The 22,684-nt window shown below is 43.8% G+C and overlaps 1 protein-coding gene across 1 annotated transcript in view; it reads left to right on the plus strand.

The window, feature by feature from the left end:
* ca10a (carbonic anhydrase Xa) overlaps positions 1-22,684 on the plus strand; it is a 142,408-nt gene that overhangs the window by 12,718 nt on the left and 107,006 nt on the right. Inside the window, exon 2 of the mRNA XM_037464001.2 lies at positions 6,494-6,553. Within this exon, the coding sequence (XP_037319898.2) occupies positions 6,494-6,553 (60 nt within the window). The remainder of the gene's footprint in view (positions 1-6,493; positions 6,554-22,684) is intronic.

Consider the following 22,684-nt stretch of genomic DNA (forward strand, 5'->3'; position numbering starts at 1 on the left):
CTAGGGCAGCATGAAAACACGAGAACGAGCAACGCAGGGGACACAACTAGACACCGGGGATTTAAGTCAGCGTAAGATCAGAAAACCATTTGTTGGAAAGTTGCAGCCACAACAGCTAACACGCTAACGGGCTAACAGGCTTACCAGTGAACTCGCCGGGCCCCCTCCCCTTCCTCCTCCCCCCCCCCCACCCCGCCCCCCCTACACACGCATGCAGCTAGGGCCGTTAAAGAGAGGCTCCAACGGGAGCTTGGTGAGGGATAGATGTGTCATAAGTCAGTAAGCACAGCTGTTGGCAAGGTCGGGCTTCCTTTGTGGACGCATATCGCCGCTCTGGAGTTTCGCCTCCATGTCTTTTCCACTGCGTCGTCCCTTCTCCCCGTTTCCCCCACTGTTGACTCCATCTCAGAATGTCCCTGTACCAATCCTGTACCCCCCCCCCCCCCATCTCGTCCCCCCTTGCCTCTCTTTCTGCATGGTCAGGCTTCAGAATTGCTTGTGATTTTAATGAATATTAATGGGAGAGTTTAGATATTATATTAAAATGAAATGTTTATTCAGAGCCCCTCTCTCTCTCTCTCCCTTTTGGCTTTATGTTCGGTTGCGGGGGGGGGGGGGGGGGGGGAGTCAGACAGCTGGGTTGGGAGTTTGCTGTGCTAAATAGGATTCGGGTCACTAAGAAGCTGTGGCCCATCCAGATCCATCACGTGGCTCGAGATGAGCCTTTCCGTGCTCCAAAATAAAAGCACGGCAAACATAAACATAAATGGGAGGGGCCTCGTCCTGGTTTTGTTGCAGTGGTACATGCTCTTCAAAGTAGGTTTTCGGTTTTTATTTTTAGGGCTGCAACTAATGCTAGTTTAATCAATTATTTTTTCAATTAATTGATTATTCGGATTAAAAAAAAGGCATACATTACCCTTCATTCAAAATAGAACTGACAAATTCACAATGCAAAAAATCTTCAGAAAGTGCAGGTTGCTCTTTAAACATCTCTGAGGTGTTAAAAAACACCTGCTTGCACACAGATGCTTTACATCTGCCAAATATGTCGGGTTTTTTTTCACACCCATGTTCACTTATCTTAGTCATTAAATGATTACAATTATTGTCTTAAGCGCAAGTTAAGTTCATTTATACTTAAACACAGCTTAACGACCAAGTGCTATAAAATAACTTCATCAATAACGGGAGAAAGCCCAGAATAAATACATGACAGGTTAAAAATGAATGGGCCAAAAAGGTGAAAACAAATTTCAAGTCTTGCAAACTATACCCCCCCCCCGCCCCCGCTTTACTGTTATTAACGAGCTAATGCTAGCTTCTCTGGCTGGAGAACGAGAAAAAAGCAGCAGGATGCTGTAGTGACTTTGCCAGCTGTTAAACTCCAACATGTTTATGTTTAGGCGCTGACTCATCACTCGTGCTCCACTGCCATGTCATGTTGCTTTTGCATATCTCATAATCAACACATTTCTTTGATTTGTTTCGTCTTAAATGCTCCCTCACATTACTCGCACTGATTTCTCTGCCTCCGCCTTGTGGGTCAGAACAACGTTTCCTCTACCTACGATCTGCTCAACTCAACTTTTATTTCTGAATACCCAAACATCTCTGTGACTTATTGAATAGTCGCGCGACACAACCAACCGATAATTCAATTTGGTGGCAACTCTTATAATAATTGAATTTTCAGCCCTACATATTCAATCAGACTGGATTTTGCTAAAACACCATTACTTTGTTCAATTCATTTTATTTTGTATTGCCCAAAATCGCAAATGCTAAATTTGCCTCAGAGGGCTTTACAGTCTGTACACATCCTATGTCTCAAAACCCTCACATCGGCACAGAAAAAACTCCCCAAAAAATGATGTACAATATATTCAATTCCTATAACAGATATTAAAATATTTCAAATAATTGCGAGCAGACGGAACCACGATCTACGGAGACCTGCTCGGCGAGAAAGCACAACCAGCTCCCGGAGAGAAGCCAAATTAGTGATGGGCATTAATAAAACGTGGATTATTGTAGAAGGAGGGAGGGAGAGGAGCTTGATGTGTCTCCCCGGCAGTCTAGGCCTACAGCAGCTTAGCTCAGGGAGAATAGTTTGGTGTCGACGTCTGCCAAAGACAAATATCTGTGTTTTGTGGGGTTTACATGGTTTCCCTTTGAGTTCAACAACAACAGCCTCAAAGAAAAAATAACGAATGGTAGAAATGAATAAAAGACCTAATGAAGGAAGGAAGGGAGAGGGAAACTGAGGAAAATAATTACAAATTAGGACTGATGTGAGGAAGGGAAATAACAAAGAATGACAATAGGAAACACAGAAAGATAAAAAGAATTAGGGACGGATAAAAGGAAGAGATGAGAGGCGTTGGAGGGGGAGAAACAAAGTGTAAAACCAAAGAAAATATCAAGTGCAACATACAACAAGTAATGGGGGGGGGAGATGTGATATTGCTGATGTATCTAATGCAAGTAAAGAAAAACCCTGAGACAAAAGGAAAAGTGACACTATGATAAAACATTAAGACGGAAGGAAATAATGGCAGATGGGAAGAGAAGAGAAGAAATAAGGCTGGTGAAGACAAAGCCATAACTAACCGAATATCAACTAGCTAAAGCTGCTAAATGAATATGACGGAGTAGAATGTGTAATGTTCCCCTCTGAGAAAAGTCTTTTTTAAGAAGAGTTCATGTTAAGGATCAGCTCTTCAAACCTTACTGAAGTTTGACACCCGGGTAACAAGGAACCTTTCCGCCCTCGCTCACCGCACAACTCCCAGACTCCTTGAATGCAGCGACATTTTTTCAAGTTTTTGTTCAATACCTCAAACCCACCCCCTCCTCCCTTCCCACACATTTTAGTTAGGGTTTGCGAGAGAAGTCACAGACACATTGTGACAGGCGGACAGAAACACAAGTCCCGGGCTTGAAATGTGGAGTATGAGAGCAATTCAACCAGGATTTATATTAATAATGTATTAGACATGCACGGATATGAATTGGAGTCCAGACACTGGTGGAGGGGTCCGATGACATCTGACGCTGAAATGGCGTGTGACAACAGCGGAGGAGAACAGTTTGTATGACGGCAACGATGCCATCGGGTGACGGACATGGGGACCCATTCGTGGTTTCACCAGAGAAACCACAGGACACAAGCTGCAAGGGGACGAGCTCACACAGGAACCTGCATGATAAGCGCAGCGTTTGATGATGTGATGATGTAATGAGCTGAAAGTTTCCCGTCAACACGGTAGACCACCTTTTAGAAATGCGCTCTAAAAACCGCCTAAACCGCTCTAATAGTTTCTGTCTCCATTCGTTTTGCGCAGAACTGTCTTAATGTATAATAATATGTTCACATGCCTCAAGGGGGGGTTGCGGCCTCTTTTGGAAATCCGAGCCGATTATCCAAAGTCTCTGCCAAATAAGATTGGCTGGGGCAATCTTTTCAGTCACATGACTCCTCCTGAATAAACATATTGAGATTATTTTTATATCCAGATGCATTCAAATGTGGTCGATATTAACTGAAATGAAAGTAAAAGGAAAGTTACCCAATTGAAACCAATGTGTTCACATCTTTTATTTCTCTTCTACTTGGTTTAATGGCAGATTATACACACACACACACACAGATCCCAGAGTTCCAGTGAAAAAAAAGGGGAAATCAACAGAGGAACAGAGAAAGAAATTGTTCAAAAGTGAAATCCGCCCAGAAACTGCTCGTTGACCTAGAAGGTTAAAATCTGCATGTCAGGTTTTTGGGCAGAAATTCCTCTCCTTGTTAGTTTCTGTCAATGCTTCCTACAGGGCTCAGCGTATTCCTTCAACCGCTTGAAACAGTTGAAAAAAAGTGCTCATAATCCTTCATCAGCAAGCGGCATCCTCTCATCTTCTACCTCACACAGGCAATTTAATTGACAGTTAAAACAGCACGCCGTGTTGCACTGTGCTGACTATCTAAACAGCTCGGGGATCCAATGAAATGTAAAAAAATGGGGATCCATCAAACGCGCGTGCGGCTTCTCAGGCTGCTTCTCCCTTCATGGATTGGAGAAGCTTCCTTTCTGCTGATGTCAGGTGGTGTGTTTTGGGCCACAGAGACGCGTTGTGAGAAACATGCTTCTTTTGTGTAAGAATGAGGAAACTAATAATGGATATTTTAAAAAGTTATAATTTAAATGGATATAGTTTTAAATGCTTGCAGCGATGATATATAAAAAAAATGAATCCATTCTTAATAGCCGTTTTGCACGTTTGTCTCCGTGTTCGTGCCACAGTGTGGAGTCCATACAGTTTTCTTTTTCTTTTTTTTTGGTTGCCTTCATTCTCTCTTATTTGCGATGGCCTAATAATATACATTAACACATTTGTCAATGTCGTTTTGTTGCAATTAGTGCCGCAACAGCTCCGTTTTCCCACAGGGATGATGAGAGGCTCAATCTACCTCGCAGAATTCCGCATTGTGGTATCTCAGCGGTGACTTGTCTGAGGCTAATGGTGATAAAACTGTTTAACACCCGGTCCAATTAGACTGAAATAAGGAAGTAAGGGGCCTTATCAATCTGAAAAGGCCTTTTTTTAATTTCTTTGTCAGGGACGGCAGCTGTGTTATTGTAGGCTCTGGTTTGCCGCAAAGAGTATCAGAGGTCTGTATATTTGTCAGTATCTTGTAAGAGGATCATGTCCACAGGCTTGAAATCTCCTTTATATTACTTACAACAGCTAGAATCCCAAGGGCTCTCTCTAACCGCCCCTTCACACACACACACACACATAACACTATATTCTACAGTTCTCTCCAACACCTCATTATTCCTCGTACTGCCAAGCTCTTATCTCATGAAACAAGATGAAACCGCCGCCCGGTTTAACAAAGCGGTGCACCGCCGTCCCGGCGTGCCGCGCAGCAGTGAGCTTACCTGCATGTAAACGGAGCCTTACGGGCGTAGTACAAACAACATCTCCGAGATAGAAGTGGCTGCTCCCGTGTTCAAGAGAGCCCCATGAAAACGAGAACAAAAGCAGCCCCCACCGGCCTTAAAGAGACAGTTTGGTACTGTCCCCTTTTTAAAGGGACTCCGGTCAAATTAGCAGCTAAACAGGATTCCGGATTTGGCACCTAGTGAAAATGTTCTTCTCGAGGGGGGGGGGTGGGGGGCCCTCTTCCCACAGCCTCACGGCACACTCACAAGCTCTTGGCCACACGGAGCCCCTTCAGGCAAACGCTTGGAGGACACCAGAGGCTCCCAATGCAGACCGGCCCCTCGATCAGCGGCTCATTCATTACCACCCAATTGAGCGGCTGTCCCTTACAGCAGCAGCACATTACATCGTTTTAGATGTAAACCTGATCCCATTATATGATAGCAAAGGCCAACCTGCACTTGCCCTGAAAGGAGTTCATCTTACGGGCCTTGCACTTGGGAAAGTCACTCAAAACGCCACTCAAGGAGGCTGTGAAACGGTCACATGTATTTATTTTACCAGTCACACGCCGTCTCGAGGCGTTGCTCCTGGCCGTTATTAACATTGTATTGTGATCACATTCTGTTCCTTCATCCAAAGGAGGAAAACGCTTCATCTTGTGTTTCATTTAAAGTGGAAGCTAGGGCTCAGGGCCGGGCAGTGGGCCAGCCGCCCTTTTAATGATTGGGAAAGTCCCACTCGCTGCTGCTGCTGCTGCTTGGTTGGCTAATGCATTGATTTAGGCGCACGCCATTGAAACAGACGCCTTTTACTTTGAGTTTATTTCCAATACAAAAAGAAAGAGAGAGCTTGGTCATTTGGAGAATGTTAAAAAAAAACGATGCAATTTTTCATTCTACGCATGGGAGATTTTCCAAAAGCAGCTGTTTTCGTGGCCGGTCCCGACCCTGTGAGATTGGACCATGCTCTCCAGTGTTACTGAGGCAGGGCTCTTTGCAGGGATTTGAGATTGGGGGGGGGGGGGTTCTTCAGGGCCGGCTTCGACTTCCATTAAAGAACAGCGAGTGGGGCGAACCCCCTCGAGCCCTTGCTTAAGCCCCACGCCGCACGTTTGTCAAAATGAACAAGAGAGAGAAAAAAAGTACAGGCGTTTGAAGAAAAAAAAAAAAAAAAGCAATATCCAAAAGGCTGAACGAGTAATTCTCGATCGCAACTCTTTCCCTGAACTGAGACCTTTTACTTCATCACCTCAATTATACCGCACAACCTTTGCTCTGATCTCAGGCTTTTTTTCCCAAAGCTCGCACGACATGAGCGCATGCATTCACACCAATGCCCCGCCGAGACACCGCATCGTGGGGTGGAGAATGCGTGTGTGTGTGTGTGTGTGCGTGTGGTGAGAGATTGACTTCCATCTGAAAGCCATCTCCTTAAGTCCCGTCTCTTGCCGAGACCTCTTGCCGAGAAGGTGGGGTGGAAAAGCAACTCCTGATCCCAGTGATTGATGTGCCATGTCCCTGTGTTTCTTCTCCCCCCGACCCCACAGCCCAGCCAAATCCGCCATGGTGGGCTTACAAGGAGGTGGTTCAAGGCAGCTTCGTCCCAGGTAAGCCCCTAAACGCAACGCGGCACACACACACACACACACACACGTTACCTCGCAGCGTGCTCACTCCCGAAAGTCCGGGGGCACATTGAGTTTTTCAAGATGTCATCGGCGCCACCTTGCCGTCGTGGTTGTGTTCTCATTCTGACATGGCGCCTTTCGCCCCACTTCCCACGCAGATGGTGATCTCTGCTTACCGGTTGATTGAGTGCAGCTCGCCGTTCCTTCACCAAATATTCCCACCCTGTCGTTCATCTGCGCGTCATGCCAATTATTTCCCCTGAGATTTTTGAAAAAGCCCACAGGTGGCGGTGCGTAGGAGTGTGTCTACGCCTATGAGGACAAAATGTATCGCACACAGCGGTAGAAGGGTTAGGGGGAATATGAGCAGAGGACTTTCTGCCTCTCGAAGAAATCAAGGTTAACTTTGAGGGTGACGGGAGGTAAGAAGGAAGGAGTTTGATCAATCCAAAGATTCTCCAACTTTTGTCCTGCAACGTGCCATTAACATTCAGTGGGAACCCTGCTCCACCCAGAGACTGTGGGGAAGAAAGGGACGTAGTCATTGTGACGTCACCCATTAGTTTGTGGCCTGCTGTCATGAAGCCTTGAGTACTGAGATTTTGCCTCCGCCATCTGGACCTTTTGCAACCAATAAACACAAGTTTCCAAATTTGGAATAGTGAGGAGTGCAAGCATACCCCATATATGCCTCTCGTAGTATAACCGATCCATCAATTACATTAAACCTGAAACTATAATTTACAAAATCATGCTCTATTAAAGAACTGAAACTAAAGACCGTGAATGTTTACAGTGTTTATTGCGGGAATAAAGCGAGAAGAGTCTTTTTGTTGTAGACCTCTATACAATCTGACTTCTTCTTCTTACACATGAAGTTGTCACTCGATGCTGGTCAGTAGAATAAAAGCAAGTTTCGAGACACTTAAATAATCACCTTCACTTGACACAACCGAAGTTTGCCGCCCAAATTCAGAAGCTATGCAACGAATCGCAGGGCCATCGCTTCCAATGAACTCCAGCAAGTTAAAATGAATGAAAATTAAAAATTTTGTAGGAAGGATGGAGTCACGGTTGAAGCTATTTGTTGTTCAACTGTCCCCCCTCAATTCTCAGGAAGCACGCTTCGAAAAAGTTAATTCAGCTGATGAAATAGTTTCCCCATTGACTCCCAGTTGAGTCTTTTGGGATAAACACCGCTGGGTTACTCGCAGTTCAGTCAGTGACTTCGGTCAGGTGCACATGAGAAATGGCCATTTCAGAGGGAGATTTGACTCCCTTAGAGCAGCCGCTCCACTGCAGCGAGTGTCATCTGACTTTTCCTCATTTACACCTCAGCTGTTTCCCATTAAGAAAACCCATCAGTGCTGACAGCTATAGTGGGGTTCTTAACGTAGGTCTGATCGGCAGCCGGGGTGATATTGAGGAAATTGAAAAGAAACTAATGCTGCTCCCTCGCTGGGAAAGGCACTAATATGATTGTAAAGAGTCACCCAGCCTCGGTACAGTAGTGCTGTCGGAGAACTTCTTTCAACCTGTAATGGCCCATTCTCTTCAGCGGGGGAACCGTTTGCAGCGGAGGTTAAGAACTAGTTATTTTAAGACTTTCCCACTCACAAGCGTCACTACGGGAAAATGAGCTTTTTTTTGGAATACTCCGACGTGACAATGAAATGCAGCATTACTTTCTGTCCTCTTTGCTCTCGCCTGCTGGTTGCTACACGTCCAGCAGAGCCATCGGATTCCAGTCCTGGGCCTCGCCCTTCATTGTTCATTTGTCACATACGTGATTTGCTTTATTCATGAGCTGGTTGGTCTATAACTGAGGAACACTTCTATGAGCCGTCGGAACTTTAATTAACAGCGCAACTTCAGCACCTGCTGTGTTCAGAAAGTCTCTGTGAGCCTATCATAATGTCACGGGACTGAAAATAGAATGCAGAAAGCAGAGCATCCAATTAAGCCGGCTAATAAGATGCCATTTTAATGCTCCGGTTATTCAAGGAAATGTATTGAAATATTTTCGTCTGTTCATGACATTAGCCGGCTACTAGCACTTCATAAATGTAAATGTTCAACAATAATTCTGAAAGAAAATGGAATCAGACAGGAATTAAAGCTAATCTGGGTATTTTAAAAGTAGTGCATTGCATGCGTGTTACACGTCCGACTGCACAGTGCCTCAGTAGATTTACAGGATCAGTTCTGGGAACGATCCGTCAGGATCAGTGTGAGTCAAACGAAGCATGATCTTTTCCACCCAATACACACAGAATAGGTGGAAATAGATTACGCCTCATTTGACTTTCATTCCAAATATGAGGAAAGGATTGCCTCCACATGAACGTAGGAACGTTGTCCAACAAAGCCTGTTTATGCCCCCCCCCCCCAGAAGAAAGCTGCTGGGAGCAATTAATAGCGTGATGAAGGGCAGTGTTGTTTTTGCTTTGGTTTCTCTCAGCTGAGATGCTTTGGTTTCTACTACGTGGGCACGAGGTGAGAAAAGGGCTCTGGAGGATGGGAACACTGATGCACGCGGGAGGATGGGAACAGATTAAGAGATTACATTATTCGTTTCATTTGTCTTTCATTGTTGTTGTTCAGTTACTTTTAGCAGTTCTTTCTGCTTTACAGAGAAACGATTTGGGGAATAAAGCGGGACACTTAGCGAAAATGACGGATGGAATGAGAAAATCAAAGCAAATCAAAGCAAAGCTTTGGATGCAGGCTTTCAATACCCAGCAGGGTATTTTATGTTTTCATTCCCGATTGGTACTACCAAATGTGTGTTGCGAGGCCAGTATTTTTAGTTTGGTACAAAAACAAAACCCGGTCTCTCTTTAGCTCCTTGTCAATTACAGAGATTATCGGAACAACGCGTTTCTGGCTACAAAATCAGTAAAGCCGACCTCCGCCTTTGATGAGTTTCTTTATGAACCGCCTCAGTGCGGCCTGGGCCAAACAGAACGAGTGCCTCGGGCTGTGTGCGGTTGTGATGTGCAGTGTGGGAGAAGTGGATCTGACTTGCATGGAGATGACAAGATACCAGGGAGGGCTCTTGATGCTGTAAATGTTAGAAGGGAGAAGAGGGGGGGGGGGGGGGGTTACAATTTCATGCTCTTCCGTGCCATAAAATATAATACCCAAACTCTCTCATTCTCTTAATACCACAGTCTTGTCTGGGTTATGTCCTGCATATTGCAATTTGCGGAATGTTGATCTTTATACCCCGCATCCTTTCAATAGCTCGATTAAAGGGATGTAACCGTAATGCTTCTAAACGGGAGTTGGACTCATGAGGGACGAAGGAAGAACTGGTTCCAACAGAATTTTGGGGCAAAAGAGAGAGAGAGAGTTTCCGTTATTTTTTGTCCCATTTGTTAGGTTGTTATCCCGGTTGGGTAGATGTAATGGGGCATCGTCGCAGAATTGCCTTACGCGGGGCACAGGACAGAGCTGAGGAGGAGGAGGAGGAGGAGGAGAGAGGGAGCGGGGTGAAAGCTTACAGACAGGGCGTGTGCACGGCGTTGAGCGGTGAGTGCTCACACAGACTGACACAAGGAGGCTTTCAAGGAGCTAATTGGGTATCAGTGGAATGGCTCTGTCCTTCAAACACTAGGTGGGCCCTTCAGCCACAGCCTCCCCATATGATAGAGGTCCAGCTGGCCGCACTGGACGGCCATAGTCTGGACAGCCCGCCCGATGACTTTGCTATTATAGCGATCCGTTTTCTTCCAATAGGAGACTATGCCTCCACCCTTTAAACAATGTTGGTACTGTAAATGAAATAAAATAAAATAACAAATATGCATATGAACTGGTTTCTCATATCTCCTGTGGACTCATTTAGAAAAAAATATTTTTCCACCAAGCCAGTAATGCAAACCAGTTTGGTTTGGCCAACAAAACTACTTAATTAGGTTTAGATTGAGATTGTAAAACACACAGTTTAGTCAGCTCCACCCCTCCCTATGAATTTAATGGTCTGGCCCATTGTGGGCAGCATCTGGCCTGAATCTGATACGGGTTGGACACCCGTGCTGTAGGGGAACAACAATCTGACCATTCATTCTGACGATTGGTAATGTACAACTCTCCAAAGCCAAGAAAGAGCTGAGATAGAGCTGATTTGCAAGTGATGAAGAAAACCTGTTTGTGTGGAGTGATGTCACCAACATGAGTGCATCCAATCCAATCTTATCCCTTAGATAGACCTTATCGTGCATCTCCACATCCGACGCTTTCCATTTCCAATCCCCCGTCATAGCATTTTAGTCACAGCTTGTCATCTCCCAGATTTGAGTTTAATCCAGTGTTTTCTCCTCCTTACTTGTTTGATGGACACATTTGCTTGCTGCGATCAAGAAAGTGGCTCCAGTTTTATGTTAGCTTGCTTATGAATTGTTTATGGTTTTTACCATTGGAACAGCTAATTAAACGTTTTGCCTCTGGTGCTTTTTGAAATTACAATTGAAAGCAACAGAAAGGAGAACCGCTTTTAACGTTAGACAGCACCGATGCGATGGCTTTAGGGAAACAAGGCCCATGTCTCATTGGCCAGTTCTCAATGAGCCCGCCCCCGATCAACTGATGGCGTACCCACAGGGAGATAGGAAAGGCCTCCAGTCCTCCTGAATTTATGCCTGCGGTTGTGTGGGGTGGTTATATATATATTTTTCCCCTAATATATTAGACACATTCGTGCTGAACACACCAGCTAAAATCTTCTATGAATCAATGGAAGATGCTAATTGGCAGGCAGCATGGCGGGTGCTGAGCTTTTCTCTTTGACAATTGCTAACCGAAAACAAATTAAAGGCATAGACACCACTGGTCGGGGGGGCCTTTGAGTCGCACCATTTACCCTCCAGCAAATTTATGGAAAGAAAATGGATATTCAATATTACATATGACCAGCTTGTTTTGAGTGCACCCAAGCCAGCCGCTTAACACTGGATTTTGAAATGAGATAGGGTTTTTTCTTTTCTTGTTCAGCTCAATTGTTTTTCTTATTTGTACAAATACATATTTCAATAAAAGCTTTATGTCAAAATACACAAGAGCAACGTAAAAAAAAAAATGAAAGGAATAAAAACAGTCATGAAAAATAAACGTTTACAATTCTAATACCGTTAAGTTAGTAACACCATCACCATGAGTACATTTTACTTGATAAAATAGAACTACTCGTCTTTTATTTTCCCCTATACAATGTCTCATAAAATAAAAAGGTTATCATTGGTGGATCCTATAAAAAGTGTATAAAATTGGTAAAACATTGGTAAATTCTAAATGAAACATTCCTAAAAAATATAAATATATATTGCCGTTGGACATATATTCTTTGCTCCACCCTTTTGTGGGACTTGCCTGCGTTAAGGCACCGTCTCCTGCAATGAAAAATGCATTTAAAACTTCAAAAAATGCAATCATTGACATCGGCTGAAAATCACCGGAACCGCAGCTACCCAAAAACTTGCATCACTCAAACAGCGGCAACACAATGGAATCCAGTCCATCGCATGGCGGAAGAAAGTAGGAGAGAGGAAAAAGGGGCAAAATATATATAATATTCATCCCCCAAAAAAAAGCAGGCAGTGAAATTCTTCCATTCACTCAGTCTGTTGTTGCACCTGCCACCTCCTGTTGTCATGTTACAAGAGCTCCAGTATCTCTTGTCACAGAACAACCGTTTCCTCTTGAACCCATTTCTCGGTGTCTCTTGCGTTGTTGCTTTTCTGCCAAACAGAAAGAAGGTTTGCTCACGCTAAGCATGCTCAGGCTCAAAGGAAGTTTGTGGCACACAAACCCTTCTCACTACAATAAGTACATTTTAGAAATACAATCATTGAACACTCATTTCTTATACAGGAGGAAAGTCTTTGAGAATGGGAATGAAACAAAATAGTAAGAAGCTAGATAAAAACTTGCAGGGACCTTTTGAAAAGAGGCCAGAATTTGGCTGTGATTAGCTATTCCTATTTTTTTTACGAGTTCTAATTTTTTACGAGTTTTAATTGCAGCAGAGATTGCACTTTATCATTGTGCAGTTAAATATGTATCAATTATTTCCCAATTTAACATGATATCTCATTCATAACATTCAGTATTTTAGTAATTTATATATATATATATATATATATATATATATATATATGCATATATATATATGTATATATATTCAGTACATACTATCATAGTATAAATATATATAGATAATATAATAATATAATAATAATAACAATAATAACAATATTATTATTATTATATATATTTATATATATATAAATAATGGCTCAAAGTGGGGCAAGGCCCCATGGCCCTCTATGGGACAGCCGCCACTGCTTGACACTATTTAGGGCATTTACATTTTTAGGCAATTTTAGATGTTTTTTTTGGAACCCCTCCCCACACACACACCAACATACACTCCACTTGGCACCATCAACTCGTCCACATAAACACTTGCAAAAAAAAAACACACTTGTGTACACACAGTGACAGCTGCGGGTATTAAGTGACAGTGTGATGGATGGGGTTCAGACGGGATGGACCTGTATTTACCCTCCACTGACTGACAGCAGGCGGACGAGAGAAGGGAACAGACATCTAACTGGGGGAGAGGAGGAAAACGGGACACTTTATAGAATGAAGTGGGAGAAGAAAATAAGCCGAAGACACGAGTGGAGGGGAGAGTAAAGACATCAGCAAAATGAGTGAGAAAGTGTAGGACAAAATCAAAGAATGAGTTGCAAGCAAATACTGTGTGTGAAGGAGGACTGAGAGGAGAAGGAAGACATGTTTGGAGGGAGTCACCATTGCAACAAGATGGACGGAATGGCTGCAGAGTTTGAGAAGAGAAAAGAGAAGATGAGGGAAAGAAGCTGAGCGCACAGGGGAGATGGTTGACGTCAGAGGAGGCTATAAGAGAAGGCAGAGGCCATCAAAGCAGAAGCAGCCGAGTGGAGGTTAAGGGAAAGAGAGTGGCGGAATAAATAGAGTTGAGGCATGGTGGGTTTTTCCTAACGAGCCACACACAGAGACAAATTGAAGAAAAAAAGAAAATTGTGCTTCGCAGCAAACCCTGCAGTGAAGTCAGCAGACCTCCTTTAGAAATCCTCAAACACCACCGGCTGTCAATCACCCAGCCAGCGCCAACGCCACTAGCCTCCACAGCACACGCACGCGCGGAGGACGTCATTTTTTCACACGCTCCTGACTGATAGCAGGCGCTTTGCCGGTCCGCTGCGTTGCTTCCGCGGTGGCACTGCGGCAAATTTGCTACATCTTTTGGTTTTTCAAGCTAGCTGAGCTAGCCAGCATCCGGTGTGTGCTGTTTTTACGTCTACGTCACGTCTGTGATGATGCCGAAGTCTGTCCCGAAGCTGGCGGTTTACAAAAACGTACTGAACGTGGCATAATGTGGAATATTTACTGAAAGGAAGAGCGACCTTGTTCACTCACAAACCACTGCAATGGCTCTTTGTGAAACAGGAACATAGATAGAATGACATCAAATGTTAAAATCTGGTTTTAGTTTTTCTATCCTCATCTCCTTCTCGGTCAGTTTCTCAATGTACTATTTTTACCTTAGTCAGTTTCCTTTTTTAGCTTAATAGCTTTTAAAGATTGTCTTATCAAGTTGAATTCATGGTGACCAAACCTCTCAACATAAAAAAAACTCTAACCAAATACAGGAATTGTCCTCTCTGTTTGTTTGTGGGTGTGTATTCTTGCTGTAGTGAATTGTGCCCTGAGGGACACCGTTTTCTATGGGAGTAACACCCAGCTGGTACTTCCTTTTCCATGATTAAGTCACTTTGATTGGCATCTCATAATGGTCAGTGTTGAGTGTATGCTTTAGGGCGGGGCTACCTTGTGATTAATAGGTCGCTCCCATTACCCGCTCCGATTATCCATTGCTCTCAAAAGGCTTAGATGGCGACTGTAACCCCCCCCAAAACTCCAGACTTCAGCCATCCAAAGGGGGGGGACATCATGCGACTATTTTCATGGTCGTAGTGAGATAAAGAATGTATATATATATCTTTGATTATGAAGACTTTCATCACCCGCTTGAAAAAGTTGGGCTGAAAGTAGACAACCAAATAGACACGGGGGAGTCGACTATGTCATTAGATGGAAGTAATTCATGTTCCAAATATTCATAACCTTTACTTATGATCCCTTTTCTTGTTCCCGTTAGCATTTGTCTGTCCAACTGCGATTCAGCATTCAGTGGAAAGCAGCCGTGTGACTCAGAGCGGTGCAATATTTCTCTCAAAGACAACATCAGGGGAGGTGAGGAGGGATATGCTGATGGCCTGCTTTCTATCTCGCCGCGGGCATCTTTGCCTAATAGCATTTCCTTGTTTTGATACCTTCACTATGTGCGGAGAGGATTACAAATTGCGATAGAAGTCACATAAATATGTCGCCGCCCGAGCCCGACGCAGGACAAAGGAGATTACCGAGGAAAATACACGATTAGATCTGGTTCGCCTCGTCCGCCCGTTCTCCCCTTCATCTTTACAGGATATATGCTCCCCTGTCCGCCGCTGTGCTTGTGCGTTTAAGCTCCCAGCGTGGCATCTTGGAGAATTATTGCACAGTGTGTGTGTGCAGAGCAGCTGGGTACCTGCAGTGCAGGAAGTTGCTGATGCCTGCGCTCCTTCCATTTACATTGCCGTAGCTGACGGCGTCTACTCTGTGCATACACCTGCCGGATGGGGGAAGAGGTGCACACATTGCTCACGGGTGCCCAAAGGTGATTTGTGATTCACCTCAGCTCCTTAATACATCAGTTTTTTTTTTTAGTCACTTAAAAAACCAACCACGTGAAATACACGTTACGTCTCACTGTTGATAAAACCTCTGCCACTGAAGAGGAATGCACAAGCTGGGCACTGCATGGCGGGCCCTGAGAGATGCAAAGATCCTACGTTCCCCATTCCGCTGACGGAGGCAGAACAGCGTAGTGAGTCTGGGGCGGCTGGCGGAGGTGTCTGAAGACTTTTTACAGAGTGCTCCTGCAGACACCGGCGGCTTTAAACGCAGACGGATCAATGGTAGTCAAAACGCTCTGGGAGGTCAGTAAATAGCAGCTTTAGTGTCTCTGGAAGTTTCCTGACAACACAACGAGGGGTAATTGCGATGAGGAGCAGGAGGAGAAAAAAACAGGTCGGAGATCAATTACCCACTTCAACGGTTATGAGCCAATGTTCTGAAAAATCTGCATGTATGCTTTTCCAACCGCTCATTGATGTTACGTTGTAAAAAAAGTCGTTATGTGTTTAAATTGAAGGGAGGTACTTTACAACGTATTCAGGAATAATCCAAGTGTTTGTTTTAAAGTGTTTTTAACATCAATAGATATTAGAGATGAATTAGGAGCTTTTACCGCTAGCCCTAGGCAGTTTTTAATAGATCATTTAAACAAATAATACAGTTTTGTTTTAATCCATGAAATACAAATGTGTTTTTTTGAAGAGAAAAAACGCCTCATTAAAGCAAATTTAAAGCACAAGATTTCGATTTTTTTAACTAACAGATCAGTTGAAATATAAAAATGAAAAAACTCTGGAGCCTTGTATACCAGCTGCTGTAATCAAATGACAAAGGGATGTGTATCTGCTTATATGGATCATCAATGATCTGCAATTAGTATCAGCACTAAAACAAACGTGATTGGGGATCTCTAACAGTTAGATTTGCTCGCTTATTTCTTTTCAGCTGATCCAATCCATGACTCGGATCGTGTGATCGTATCACCTTGAGTTTTATGATCATTTGCAAAACTACTTGTCTAGTTTTGGAGATACCAGCTGCAGCAATATCTGCATTTTCTCCATTACAAAGAGACTAGATTGCAGATCTAGATCTGTCAACCTATATTGATAGCTAGTACTACAACCGTAGTGCTCTCCCTATTTAAAGTGAAATGAATGTGCTTTATACATGATGCATATAAACTCAAATGTGTCTTTTGCTATCATCAAAATGTACCTCTGCTGCAATTTTAACCATGCAATATATGTTTGAATTGAAACAAAACAAATCCTGGTGAGGCAACAGAAAGACTTTATATAAATTAGGTATGATGGTTAAATAGTTTAGTTGTACAAGCTCTGAAACTTGTCCCTCTTCAACCATATATTTACCAAGGCTGACAGAAAATGAATGAGCACATTTGAATCTGTAACGAGCAGGTTAAACACTGCATCATATGGTTGTACCCACACACGGAAGCATGAAGAGGCTTCCTGCATCACTCGGCTCCAAAAGGCCCATCCAAGCAGCAAGAGGTGACCTAAACACCTGGACTAGTGGGAGCTATGCCGGTGATCTGTTGGACCTGTGGGCTGGCAGTAAGTCCACTGACACCCACTCAAAACAACAACCTTTTAAACACATTGCCATGGTGTCATATGAGGCCAACTCATGGATATGTAGGAAGCTAACAAACAATCTTTGTGATACTCATTCTGCCAACTTCCCCATGGTGTCCATCCCATGCAGAATGATTATATGGTGCATAAAACATGGTCATAAAATAAGTATTATTAATATTCAATTATATTTCTTCCCTTTTGAAGCATCACGGTCTAACTAATTCTCGGTATAAAAAAATGCTTTAGCGATTGGAAAAAGAGTAAGAGACATAGGAACCGAAAGTACATGAATGCTAAGTCAAAGAGTCATTTTCTCACAAATTGTTTTTGTGTCATTGGCGGGTGCTAAGAAGTGGCTAAATGAGATGACTACCCAAGAACTTTATAACGCAATCTAGCTCACAGTTAGTAATCAGCTGGCAGCTGGCATTAACTTCGACAGTGAAAAGTTGAAACAAACTAGAAAATATCATAAACTAAAGCCAATTCTCTTCACTTATCCAATGGAAAAACCATGACTTGATCCTACAAAAATATGTTATACCTGCAGCACTCTATTGCTTTCATAATTATATCTACAACTCCATTTTTCCTGTTTGCTGGTTCTCTTGGACCCACAAAGCCACCCGTTCCTCATTCTCACACGTTATTTAACTAACACATTGAGCTAACAGCCCTGTAAATGAGATTTGCTCTTCACCCGAGGTCAAATTCTCCCAGGTTTGAGTCCCATTTTCTTTTCCGACCGACTTTCATTCGGGTCCCGGCTTGCTGCCCTATGCCCGACATTGAGGCGCAGATAACCCAATTTAAATACATGAGCTGCTTAGGGTTGGGCCTGGAATGGAGTCTCCATTAAGTTGGGTAATACAGCGCGACGCTGTTTAAACAAAGCTCCTCAGCGGGACTCGGCAGCGGTTCTACCCCAGCGCCTGTAGATTCCTCACCGGACTGGTCTATGATGAGGAACGAGCACCAAATCCGCTCCACAGATAGGAGCAAGGAGACAAAGAGGAACTGGCCAGTTGTAACTCACAGTGTGAGATAATGACATAACTATTAATTTGCCCTTATCTTTGGCTTTCCTTTCATCACTCGTGCCCCTCTGTGCTTTTTTTCAATTTCTGTTTCGTACATGGAATGACATTCGTTCAGTCTCCTTGTGCCGGCAGTCGGATGGTGATGAAAGAGGTGCGATGAAGGACTGATGAGGTGTGTACGGTTTGCAGCTTATGTAGTGTGGCAGCCTTTTTACTTAATCTGCACTTTGAAATAACCTTCTCCCCCCCCCTCTCCCGCTCTGTCTGATTGAGGAGTTGCATCAACTGCACGAGACACAGAAACAAATTCAACCTTGGGAATCATTTTGCAGTCAGGAACATTTCCTGAGGTCCGTCCACTCCCAATTCTGCCAAATTAGCACCCCGCTAACGAACATTTCACGAGGTTGATTTCAGTGTTTTCTCTCAAGGGTCATAAAAACAGGGCCCACTCTTTATTTGTATCCCAAAAACTTGTTGATTCGCGGGTTTCTTAAAATAACACATTTATAAGACTTCGACTTGAACAGATTTAATAGTGTTTTTCATGCATGGCAAGACGGATTACTCTTTAGAGCTTTACTGCAGCCTTCACTGCAAAGTTTCCGCACCATCTTTCATATGCTTTCCTCTCTATTAAACTTCTAAAGTCAGCAAGCCATCTGCATAGCAATGAGGAGGCGAATCGATGGCAATGTGAGGCAGCTGGAATTATGATATTATCTACAAGCGGGCAATTGTACCGATCCAAATCAATCAATCATGAAGCGGCTTCCACAGGAAATGACTCAATTACTGCACCTGTCAAACTCAGTTTGGTCAAACAGAGGAACTAGTCGCTTTCTAAAGTGTCAAACGGGGTCTTGGATTATAAAGCCTTGTGTTCAGACGGTAGCTTCCATTCTCAGTAAGGGATAATGACATGAAATAATCCAACAAAAGAAAAGTCCTAATACCATATGATGGAGATGTTTCAAACTTTCTGATTATTAAAGGGTTTCTTCACCCACATTACAAACAAAAACCAGGGGGGGGGTTTCAAGTAAGGGAACCCTCAGGCTCACTCCTCCATTTCAAAGTCTGCAGTAATACTGAGCCACCTCCCTCGCTCACAGGCCCTCCTTTCCAAACCTAGCCTCACCTAACTTTTACCTGGTCTCCTGGTTTATAGCAATATAGACCATAAAGCTGGATGTACCTTAGGGCGGTGCTACCTTATGATTGACAGGTAAGTACCAGTGTATGGCAAATCTACTTCACCCCTCCACAGTCCAAACGAGGTCACTTTTTGTTCATTGGTTGTAAAAAAGCAGGATAACGATGGGCAAAGTCAAAGATGGCGACCAATCCAAGATGATGACGACTAAAACGAGTGTCTTCCACACATGGATTGTGTATTGTAAGATTTAGATGAAAAGATTGAAGTTGGGTGGAGAAGTAGGGTCATTTTCTTATGTTAAATGAGACTTCTTTTATAGTCACAGGAGTTGCAGAGAATAGTTCATTTGCTTCAAAACTGCAGTCCCGAAAAACAAATCGGTTACTCCTACGTCCACCTCTTTATACAGAGTCTGTGTGGTAAATGTGGGCATAAAAAGATTTCATTACCGGTCCTCGATTTTTTGTTTCCATGTCTCTTTTACCAATAAACATCCCTCCAACAAGGAAATAGTCCATAGTTGCAATGAAAAGTGTAAGAGGTCAGTGGATTGCTTTGAGTAACAGAGACATGAAAACCAAAAACCTTTTACTTCAATTTGTGTTGGTGTGTGGTGAGATACCTCTAAACCCTGGGACAATCCCAGCTGTCTCTCCCGAAACTGTTTTTTTTCATTAACCACGCCGTCAATGTGTTCAGAAATCTTAGTTTTGGCATTGATTTAGAATTTTTTTGTTGCTAACCATCGCTAACAATGAAATATAAACACCCCATCGGGTCTGCAAGATGCAAATCCACTGATCTGCCCAGCTGATGGGGTGGGGTTGGGGGGGTAGTGGCGGGGGAGTGGGAGACAAATGGACGCAGTGTGCAAAACAGATCACAGATCACTCAGTGGGTAAGAAGGATGGATGATTAGAACTGAGGCGGATTGAGAGGCGACAGCTGCCCTCTCTATTCTGGAGAGAGACGTTAACCGGCTTTTTAAAAGACAGAATCCTCATAAAGCATCCTGTCCGGACTCCGTCTCGCCCCACACCCTGAAGCGTTGTGCTGACCAGCTGTCTCCAGTGTTCACTGCCATCTTCAACACCTCCCTGGAGACATGCAATGTTCCAGCCTGCTTCAAGGCCTCCACCATCATCCCTGTTCCCAAGAAGCCCAGGATCACAGGACTGAAGGACTAAGGTCCCGTCGCACTGACCTCTGTAGTCATGAAGTCTTTTAAACGGCTAGTCCTGTCCCACCCGAAGACCCTCACCAACCCCCTCCTGGACCCCCTGCAGTTCGCCTACGGAGTCAACAGGTCTGTAGACGATGCTGTCAACATGGCCCTACACTTCGTCCTCCAGCATCTGGACTCCCCAGGAACCTACACCAGGATCCTCCACTCTTTACTCTCTTCATGTACATACACTTTGTCACTTTCACTTGTCACTTTCTGTTAGCTGGTGCACTTTCTTTTTTATTGAAATTTTTTAACTTAACTAACCGATAGCTTTAGATTACTAACCCATAGCATATATTTCATTATATTTTATTATAGTTTATCTTATTCCCGCACTACATTGTCTGTCGTACCGTATGCCGTCATGCACCAACCGCCAAGTCAAATTCAATGTATGTCTGACATATTATGGCAATAAACGATTCCTGGTTCCCGATTCTATAAAAAAACAGGTGCGCCTCTCTGCTATCGGCTTTGAGTTCTGTCCGTTTGACGCAACAACTTGTCACTGTCGCGCTACCACGCACGCCGCATAAACAACTTCCTTTCACCGAATTCATCACATAGTGTCTAAAGCATCCACTTAGTCACACAGTTAATATCAGCAGCAATATCAGGGAAAATGACATTAAAGCACAACCTGTTTCCCGCCGGTGTATGGAGCATTAAAAGATTAAGGGTGCCGTTATTAAAGACCTGCGGTTGTAGTTCATCGTGTCTCGTCATAAATACATATGATTCACATAATCCCCTGCTCTGCCGCGACTGTCTACCAACATCTGTCGGCTGACGAGTCACTTCAGCGCGTTGAGCCCTCGAGGACACAAGTCGCTGTCGGCTGAAGGGTTAAGAATGTCCAATGCTATTTAGGAGCTCGCATTTTGCAGATGGAGGTTCTTCCCCGGAGTTCCTGTCAAATTCGGGCTCCTGCATCAGCGTTGGGGTGTCAGAAAAAGAATCGTCACGTCCTCTTTTGCTCAGAGATGAAAAATGTAATTAACGCTGCTGGCTCAAGGGGATTTTGACGCCCGTGTGGATGTGAATGTATCCCATAAACGCTGTGCACAATCACACATATGTGCATTTCACACCAGGACATATGGAGGAGGAGGGCAGACATGAAGCAATCGTGTCGTTTGCGAGTGACGCCATCGGCGAGGCCTCCCCTCGCTTCGCATCCTTCCTGCATCTGTCGAGCGTGGCGTGCACAGGGTTCCCACGCCGGAATGCTTGGCACTTTCTGCCTGTTCGTTAAGTCGCTGTTTCCCTTTGTTTCCCTTTGTTTCCCTTTTGTTAGTTGTACATCCAGCATGTCACAGTCTTGTTTGTCTTGCTGGGATACACCCTCAGTTTTCTCACCCAGTCATACATTAGTCCTTCTGCTTCTGTGTCTTTTGCTGTCTTTTTTAATTGCTGTATCCGGCAGCAGGTTCCAAAAATATCTAAAGTGCTGTGCTTGTCCCACCGTCATTTATTTTTTGAAATATTTATTCCTGCCCAGTATCGCAGGGATACAGGACTGTCCTATTAAAATATCACGCCCCAACTCGTCAAATTCCATTATTTGGTAGAAGGCCCTTTAAAATGATGCTTCCGGCTTTGGCACGTACGGTCATATACAAATGACTTTTGGTTAAAACTGTGCCGGCTTTTTTCACACACTGATTAGCAACCAAGTCACCATTGAATTGGTTTCGCACAGGGACACGAACAGAGGTCTGCCGAGTGGAAGTCCGTGTTGGTTTGACCCAACTGACACTCCACCGACGTCTCCCTCCATAAGCCAGGTTGAAGCTTTGTATACCCTTCATGACGTCTTATAGTCCGCTGCTTCTCATCCTGACGACTCGGTGCAAAACCCTCGACCAAGCTTTTGTATTTTAAAAATTGGAGGTGAGAACATGTTGGCTTTTCCCCAATATTTCCCAAACATTCAGTGTCATCCAATATAACCATATTAGTTTAAAATTCCTAATAGCATCATAGCTATCTCACTCAAACAAAGAAATACAATTTAGTCTGATTAAAGTGTGATCATTTGGTGGCTGACAATGCTCATAAAACTGCTTGAACCATAATGTCATCATCCAACAAGATACAAAGATGGAGGTGCCACGGGACAACCTCGGATAAGCGGTCGAAGACGAGATGAGAGATAAGATGACACGACACTGATTGCGTGAAGTAGTGTTGTTGTAATCTGATCAGAATGTCGGACAGGAATCCATAGGTTAACAGCTTTTCATCAACAAGCAAATCAATAATAATTGATCAGTGACACCATTAATATAC

This window comes from Pungitius pungitius, chromosome 21 (assembly GCF_949316345.1).
Source record: "Pungitius pungitius chromosome 21, fPunPun2.1, whole genome shotgun sequence".
NCBI classification, from domain to species: Eukaryota; Metazoa; Chordata; class Actinopteri; order Perciformes; family Gasterosteidae; genus Pungitius; species Pungitius pungitius.